This window comes from Takifugu flavidus, unplaced genomic scaffold, assembly GCF_003711565.1.
Source record: "Takifugu flavidus isolate HTHZ2018 unplaced genomic scaffold, ASM371156v2 ctg204, whole genome shotgun sequence".
Taxonomy (NCBI): domain Eukaryota; kingdom Metazoa; phylum Chordata; class Actinopteri; order Tetraodontiformes; family Tetraodontidae; genus Takifugu; species Takifugu flavidus.
The window spans coordinates 71,771-80,627 of record NW_026621881.1 but is presented as its reverse complement, the minus strand read 5'-3'; the positions used below and the strand labels follow the sequence as shown (position 1 = coordinate 80,627).

Sequence of the window (8,857 nt, the reverse complement as noted above, 5' to 3'; positions counted from 1 at the left end):
TCTTGGATTTCTGAATTAGCGATGACGCCTCAGAAAAATATATAGGGCTGAAGGAGCTTAAGGGCTCGTTGGAGACCCTGCATGTTCCCCCAGTCGGCACATCTGGTGATGGTCCAGTTGTAGGGATGGCCTGGTTAGCTTTCTCTCTGATAGCTAGAACTTTATCAGTGAAGAAGCTCATGAAGTCTTCACCACTAAGGGAAGAAGGGATACGTGGATCTAAAACACTGTGACTCTTGGTTAATTTGGCCACAGTGCTGAAGAGAAACCTGGGGTTGTTCTTATTTTCCTCAATCAAAGAAGAAAAATAAGCTGTTCTAGCCTTGCGAAGGGCCTTTTTGTAAACTAATAGACAGTCTTTCCAGGCTACATGGTAGCTGTCTATCTTACAAGAATGCCACTTCCTTGTGTGCGCGAATGTGCGCGTAAGTGCGCACGTGTGCGCGTGTGTGCGCGTAAGTGCGCGTGTGTGCGCGTAAGTGCGCGTGTGTGCTTTAGGAACTCATTCACTTACACACTCACTCAATCTCACACACACAGACACACACACAGACACACAATATACCTTTCCAATATTACGTTAAAAAAACATTACGTTCGAGTGTGCGCACATGTCCGCTTATTGTGCGCGTAAGTGCGCACGTGTGCGCGTGTGTGCGCGTAAGTGCGCGTGTGTGCTTTAGGAACTCATTCACTTACACACTCACTCAATTTCACACACAGACACACACACATGCACAATATACCTTTCCAAATATTACGCTAAAAAAAACATTACGTTCGAGTGTGCGCACATGTCCGCTTATGTGCGCGTAAGTGCGCACGTGCGCGTATGTGCGCGTAAGTGCGCGTGTGTGTTTAAGGAACTCATTCACTTACACACTCACTCAATTTCACACACAGACACACACACATGCACATATACCTTTCCAATATTACGTTAAAAAAAACATTACGTTCGAGTGTGCGCACATGTCCGCTTATGTGCGCGCACGTGTGCGCGTGTGTGCGCGTGTGTGCGCGTAAGTGCGCGTGTGTGTTTAGGAACTCAGTCACTTACACACTCACTCAATCTCACACTCTCTCACTCATTCTCACACTCACTCACACACACTCACACTACGTTAAAAAACATTACGTTCGAGTGTGCGCACATGTCCGCTTATGTGCGCGCACGTGTGCGCGTAAGTGCGCGTGTGTGTTTAAGGAACTCAGTCACTTACACACTCACTCAATCTCACACTCACTCACACACAGACACTCACACTACGTTAAAAAACATTACGTTCGAGTGTGCGCGAATGTGCGCGTGTGTGCGCGTGTGTGCTTTAGGAACTCATTCACTTACACACTCACTCAATCTCACACTCTCTCACTCATTCTCACACACAGACACATGCACATTAGACCTGGGACAAAGCGACCCACTCCTGACAGCTTGTGGGCGATGCTGCAGCGACCCTGCAATCCCTACACTCTCTGGTGAAACCAAATCAAAGGTTTTAGACACTGCTGGATGCTGGAAGGGTGGCTATAGTCTGGACGCATAGTTCCCCTGACTGCACATTTCTCCAACAATGATTGGCAGCTGGTGTCACTTGTTCTCCAGATGAGAGAAGGAAAGAGAGCCACCCCACAGTGTGTTTGATTGCCCCACTGCAAGCTCAATGCTGCCAGAAAACATTGCAGGAGCATCAATTCCCCTCAGGGCATCAACAAGGACCTCAGGAAAAGGTGCAGCTACCACCTACTAGAGACAAGCACACTGAGCTGAGATTCAAAGCCCTCTCCTCCCAAGAGAAGAGCTTGTTTGTTGGAGGCTCTTCTGGGCGATACCTGGTGCCACAGCCACAGCTCAGCCCGTCTCTGGAGCTGAGGTGGAGCTTAGCAAGTTTCATGGTTCTCCACCACTTCCTCTGGCTGAGGACCTTCTCAGCTGGTGGTTTCTGCTCCACCTTCCAAGTTGAGCAGGTGATACTTCTGCATTCCTGCCACCAGTGTCTCTGCAGAAAGAGTCTTCTCTACTGTTTTATATTATATTGTATAAAATTAGGATTTTTGGTTGATCTCTTAGATGTTGTTGACTAAGAGCAGGTTTTTCTTTAATAACATAGAAAGATTCGATGAGAAGAGCAAACGTATTATTTTATGAACTACTTCCACTACTATTATATCCACATACTTCCATATTGTCTTAGATTGCAGCTGCATTTATTGCATCGTTCATAGAAAGTCATATTGTGAGGAGAAAAACTCAAATAAGGTCATTTTCTTTAATGATCATTACAACAGAAGGAGGCGATGAACAAACAGATTTATCTAAAAATGTGTGAAAAGGTGTGGATGGAAACCTTTTTAAAATGGTTGCATTGTGTAGAATCGGTGTAGAATCAACTTGTTGACTTCTGATTTGGACTCCAATGGAAGTAAGGTACAACAATTGTGGATGCTGAAAGCTTCAGATCTTCATGAAGGTTTCTGTGGTTGGACTGACCTGCTGCCCCTTTAAGAGGGAGGCAGGTTTGGGCTTCTGGCTGGAATGAAGCCACCTCAGATGAGAATGACTGCAGGCTTTCGGTACCAAGGTTTAACAGGGCGCTCACTTCACACTTGGGCTTTTCTCTTTTTTGGGATGGCTTTTCTCAGTAGAGAAGGGGCATGGCACACTGCAGCAGCTTTCTTTTTGGGTTTTCTAGTTTTCCTTCTGATCTTTAAAAGACAGGAAGAACCATTTTTGATTGGTCTGAATGTTTGGGCGGTTTTGTGGCCAGCCTAAAATAAAACAAGACAAATTTACAACTGATACTTCCTTTCTAGTCATTGATGACCATCCTCACATGGGACAGATTTCCACAACCAATTTAATACTGCAAATCTGTCCTGTGTGGTCTTTTTTCTGAGAACTGTAACACTACGTTTATAACAAAGATCAAACATGGAAACAGTTATTGTCTAACTAGTTACACCTGGGAAAGTACTGGATCACCTCTGACTGACCTGAGAGTCTCCAGCTCACAGAGAGGATCCTGGAGAAAACCACAGAGCAGCTTCACTCCTGGATCCTCTAGACCAGGGGTGGGCAAACATTTTGATTCGTGGGCCACAATGGGTTCTAACATTTGACAAAGGGGCCGGACCAGGAGCAGATGGATGGATGGAGTGCTTTGGTAACCTCACCTCATTGGAGAAAAAATACACATCTTGGGATATGGAGAAAACATGTGCTTTAATTTCAAATGAAAATGAAGAGAAGCATTACAACAAAATATCTGACTTTGGAATGAGTCTTAAAACACTTAAAATCAAATGAATAAAATGTGCCTTTTAAAAAAAATTAATAACCATTTCTATTTTAAAGCACTGAAAGTTCTGTTATCCTTCAGGATATCACCATCACTCTCCTCCTGACTGTCTTTTTTCTAGTGGGAAAACACCAGAATTGCAGTGAAAATTTAACATTAACAAGGTTTATTCATTTAATTTGTCTAGTTTGGCGGGCCGGATTAAAACGTTTAACGGGCCGCGTGTGGCCCCCGGGCCTTAGTTTGCCCATGGCTGCTCTAGACTGATGTATTCCAGGTCCAGAACCCTCAGATGGGAGGGATTGGACCTCAGTGCCGAGGCCAGAGAGTCACAGCTGATCTCTGATAACTGCAGTAACTCAGTCTGGATAAGGATCATGGCAAGAAATGATCTCTTATTGGAGGAAAAGTCATATTACACTTACTCAAAATCATTATTTCATTATTTAATCAGGGCCCTTGGAGTCAGGAGAGCTCTGGCCCCCACTGATAAACTGGGATATTACAGCAACAACACCGTTAAAAAGTATCTATAAAATTGACTTTCAATGGCTCATTTATATTCATACTACACTTCTCTTCTCCAAAAGTCAGTGGAGTTTATCTTGAAGCCTTTAATTGTTTAGTTGTTATGTCAAAGATAAAAGAAAGCTGACCTGAGAGTCTCCAGCTCACAGAGAGGATCCTGGAGAAAACCACAGAGCAGCTTCACTCCTGGATCCTTCAGCTGGTTCCCACTCAGCTCTAGAACCCTCAGATGGGAGGGATTGGACCTCAGCGCCGAGGCCAGAGAGTCACAGCTGATCTCTGATAAACTGCAGTACCACAGTCTGGAAAAGGAATAAATGGGGCAAATAAAAACACATTTCTAAATCTGAAAATGAAGAGAAAAGCAGAAAATGTAAAGACATTTAGAAAAGAGCAACAGAGGCCTCCTGACCTGAGCGTCTCCAGTCTGCAGTTTGGATGCATCATTGCAGAAGACAGTAACTTTACGTCGGCATCTGTCAGGCTTTGGTTGTTGATTAAGCTCAGCTCCCGTAGATGAGAAGGGTTTGACGTCATTGCTGAGGCCACAACTTCACAATGACTCTTTGAAAGAAAACTACCAGACAGTCTGTTGTGTATGAAACAAAAATAGTGAGTCAAACTTTGGGATTTCTAATCAACTTATCTGAGAATCTACCTCAACACAAATGTAGCTCATTTCCTGGAAAAGCTAAATTCAACACCGTAGAGCAACAGTTTGAACGACCATCAGATCTGAAATGCAACTGAATTATTCTCAACATTTGTCTTATTTTAGAACAGCTCATAATTACTCAACATTTAAAATGATTATAGCAAATGGTTTAAAGAAACGTGCATCTTTTTATCTGTCTATCGGCTCTTTGGATATTTTGCATTTCATCCAATTTGTACGATGGTGCGTCAAGTCTTAATTCAGCGATCCGATCGATGACATCAGAGTCTCTGGTTGCATCGATTGCCCTCAGCTTCTGTTCTATCTGCCTGTTTCCCTTCAAATCATTTTCACTGCACCTTTTGTTGCTAGTGATGACGTTGCCACCTAACGGGTGTGGAAAGGGTCCAACAACTTTGTGGGTCACATAAAGGCTCCAAACGGAACCGCCACAAAGACCTAAAACACCCATTTAAACCAACGAGGCCGGCTGGTTTTACGTTGAACAAATGAAGCAAAATAGTCACGTGTCATTAGTTAAAATGTGTTTTTCTGTTGTTTGAATACGATGTATACAAACAAACAAAAGTTATTTAATGACATGACAGTAATTTCATGATAGTCAGTTAACTTGTGGCTCCTATTATTCCTGCCTTATGTTGGTTTGTCTGGATTGACCTTTGAACTTATATCCAGCCAGTGTTGAACATTTCTGGATGAATTGTTGTTTTTAATTTATGGACGCTGCAATGGAATAAAGAATTGAAGGAATGACCACTGGAGGGGGTATTGCTGCCTGACATGATCCACTCGCTTGATTTAAACGCCGATGTCCGGCCCTAAAAATCTTTACTTACACGAACTTCCTGCAGTTCCTCACAGCTGGAATCAGGCGACGTCGTCCCTCCACTGAGGTGTTGTACTGGTGCAGGTTCAGCTCATCCAGAACCTCCTCTGACATCTGCAGCAGGTAGGCCAGAGCTGAACAGTGGATCTCTGACAGTCTCCTCTCTGATTTCTCCCCTGACTTCAGGAACTCTTGGATCTCCTGATGGACTGACTGATCCTTCATCTCCATCAGACAGTGGAAGATGTTGATGCTTCTGTCTGGGGAGATTTTATCACTGTTCAGCTTCCTCAGGTTGTTGAGGACCTTCTGGATGGCTGTCCCTCTGATCCAACAGTCCACCCAAGATCCTCTGATTGGACTCCAGAGAGAGACCATGAAGGAAGCGAACAAACAAGTCCAGGTGGCCATTTTCACTTTCAAGAGATTTCATTAGTGCTCTCCTGAGGAAGCCATCAAGAGATTTGACTGGATCGTTATTTGTGTGCAACCCAACAAACCCAGAAACGGGGTTTCGTTTCGAATATTTTAGGAACTGATTTATAACCACTGTGTATTTCCTGGTGTAACAGTGGAACATGTAGACGGCAGCCAGAAACTCCTGAATGCTCAGATGAACAAAGCAGTAGACTGATTTCTGGAAGATCACACTCTCTCTCTTGAAGATCTCTGTACAAACTCCTGAGTACACCGACACCTCGGAGACGTCCAGTCCACATTGCTTCAGGTCTTCTGAGTAGAACATGATGTTTCCTTTCTCCAGATGTTTAAACGCCAGCCGACCCAACTTCAGAAGGAGTTCTTTATCAGCCTCAGTCAGTTCCTCTGGTCTCTGCTTTCCTCCATACTTCTGCTTCTTCCTCTTTATCTGAACCCTCAGGAAGTGTGAGTAGAGGTCAGTCAGGGTTTGGGGCAGCTCTCCTCTCTGGTCTCTGGTCATCATGTCCTCCAGAACTATAGCAGTGATCCAGCAGAAAACTGGGATCAGACACATGATGTGGAGGCTCCTGGAGGCCTTGATGTGTGAGATGATTCTCTTGGACAGATCTTCATCACTGAACCTCCTCCTGAAGTACTCCTCCTTCTGGGAGTCAGTGAAGCCTCGTACTTCTGTGATCCTGTCAACACACGAGGGAGGAATCTGATGGGCTGCTGCAGGTCTGGAGGTGATCCAGATGAGAGCTGAGGGAAGCAGGTTCCCCTGGATGAGGTTCACCAGGAGCACGCCAAGGGACGATACTTGTGTGACATGACAGATGACCTGATGCTTGTTGAAACCCAGTGAAAATCTGCTTTCATCCAGGCCATCAAAGATGAACAGAAGTTTCCAGACAGTCAGATCTTCTGCTCTGATCTTCTGTAATGTTGGATGGAAAACATGAAGCAGTGAGAGAAGACTGTGCTGCTCATCTCTGATCAAGTTCAGCTCCCTGCATGAGAGCGGAAGCACCAGACTGATGTCTTGGTTCTCCAAACCTTCTGCCCAGTGCAGACTGAACTTCTGCACTGAGAAGGTTTTTCCAACGCCGGCGACACCGTTGGTCAGAACCACTCTGATGTGTCTCTGTTGCTCAGATAAGACTTTGAAGATGTCCTGGCACTTGATTGGAGTGTCCTGGATGTTCTTCTTGGAGGTTCTCTCAAGCTGTCTCACCTCATGTTGTGTGTCCACCTCCTCACTTTGTCCCTCAGTGATGTAGAGCTCAGTGTAGATCTTGTTCAGCAGGGTTCCACTTCCTGCTTCATGAGTTCCTTCAGTCACATGTTCACATCTTCTCTTCAGACTCATCTTATGACCTTCTATCACCTCCTGCAGTTCACTTCCTGAACATAAGTAAACCAATGATTTCCATCTGTAATAAATCATCAACACAACTACAATTCATGACATCACAAATTAAATCTCATATTGAACAGTTTTACTTTGTTTGGGCTTCATTTCAGCATCTCCAGATCTGCTTCCAGATTGTGAATAAAAGGACTCTCCTGGTGGAGCTGCCTGGTCCCAGTTTGATAGGATGTGCTCCCCCCTCTCACTATGAAACACATCTCTATTAGTCCTTTGATTTATAGGATGAAAGAACCTGATCAAGACTCAATATTGTTCCAGCATTTATGTCTGAATTCATCTTTCAGTTTAAACATGATTCTTGTTTCTAATCAACAATATTCACATTAAGTATGTAACTATATGACTGTCTGAGGTTTAAGTGTTAAACATCTCCAATAATAAACTCACAACCTGCTGCTGTTAATGTGACTAACAGCTGGCACACAAACACATCATCACGCTTTAGTTTTCTTACATTTGGTCTGAACTTCTGAAGTCTATTGGTCCATCTTTGGAGTGGTCACTCTTCAGGGACACCCAGCTGGGCACTGTGGACTCTGCTCTGTCCTCGTCCATCCTGAGGAAACATCAGAAATAGTGATGAGACTGTGATGAAGGTAAATAATCTGTAGAGGTTGTAGTTAAATAATCCCAATTCACTGCATTTTTATCAAACAGGAACATTTCTAATCCATTCTGGATAACAACTGAATCAATAAATCAATGATGTCTCTGTATAATTTTCATGTTTTCAGAGTTTAAGATGCTTTTTTTAACTGTTCCCTGCAGTGAGAAAAGAACTGGCACCTTTTCCAGCCCCTCATCCTGCAGCACTGAATGTGCTCTAAAGTTCTTTCCAGAGCAAACGTCTCTGCACTTGCAGCAACATGTTGTAGTCATGGATCCGTGAGGAGAACCGGATACAGGAAACGCCCCCACTTTGATCCCAAAACCCAACTGGTGGCCAACGGTGGTCCGGCAACGACGGGGACGCTGGTCCATCGGGCCCACAACACTGGTTTTCCACAGGCCAACATGGTGAAAGGACTGTCTTCAGCTCAGCCACTAAATTATCTGGTGCTACATAAACATACTAGTCAGGACTTTTTAACTTCCCTCCTTTGTTCCCCTCTTCAATTATTTCTATGATCCAAGTCTTCAAAGATCACTGCTCTATTTAAAATAGATGAAAGAAATGACATCCACTCCTGCATTTCTTTCACAGTGGTTCCACAACATAGAACAATAAACCACTGTGAGAAAACGTGCAACATTAACCCAAAATCCTGTTGGTGTCCTGTGATCCTGTGTGGATTTAGTTATTTAGTTTATTGTCTTAAATTGGTCCGGCTGAGAGATGCTAACTTGCACACGATTAGATGTTGTTTGACAGGTAATATCCAAATATACAGCTGTGACCTGGACTGTTGAACAACTCTAATAACTCTAAGAGCTTTTCACCTGTCACAAAAAAGTTTTAAAATGTTGTTAATACCTGTTAAGACTCTCTAACAAGGTTAACAGCATAATACTCACTTTACACTCACGCTCTTCCTGCTTCGTCTGAACAGAATACTTTCACTTTCACTTTTAAAACCTAATCAACAGCTTCATGGCATATATATTACTACCATAAAAGCGTTCTGGGAGGGTTTAAAGTTCTTTTAAATAAGACCTATTCATTTATAATGTAT

The 8,857-nt window shown here is 43.6% G+C and overlaps 1 protein-coding gene across 2 annotated transcripts; it reads right to left on the bottom strand.

Moving 5' to 3' along the window:
- Nucleotides 1-3,692: 3,692 nt before the first annotated feature.
- On the bottom strand, nt 3,693-8,293 carry LOC130519775 (protein NLRC3-like). 2 transcript variants are annotated; one of them, XM_057023356.1, is made up of 5 exons: nt 7,639-8,293; nt 7,256-7,368; nt 5,343-7,156; nt 4,243-4,419; nt 3,696-4,132 (listed from the first exon to the last, which is right to left on the bottom strand). In XM_057023356.1, exons 1-3 carry the CDS (start codon nt 7,737-7,739, stop codon nt 5,607-5,609), a joined length of 1,764 nt encoding a protein of 587 aa, XP_056879336.1. In that variant the 5' UTR covers nt 7,740-8,293; the 3' UTR covers nt 3,696-4,132; nt 4,243-4,419; nt 5,343-5,606. The 2 variants fall into 2 exon arrangements, with proteins under 2 accessions (XP_056879337.1, XP_056879336.1); XM_057023357.1 differs by lacking the exon at nt 4,243-4,419 and having other exon boundaries at nt 3,693-4,132.
- Nucleotides 8,294-8,857: the final 564 nt, after the last annotated feature.

What these genes read in the sequence shown, in the direction of transcription:
- LOC130519775 (XM_057023357.1), bottom strand. Translation starts at nt 7,739, where the DNA reads ATGGACGAGGACAGAGCAGAGTCCACAGTGCCCAGCTGGGTGTCCCTG. An exon ending in TTCAGAAGTTCAGACCAAAT is followed by an intron (nt 7,369 to 7,638) that starts GTAAGAAAACTA and finishes TGTGTTTCATAG; the next exon opens with TGAGAGGGGGGAGCACATCC. An exon ending in TGAAATGAAGCCCAAACAAA is followed by an intron (nt 7,157 to 7,255) that starts GTAAAACTGTTC and finishes ACTTATGTTCAG; the next exon opens with GAAGTGAACTGCAGGAGGTG.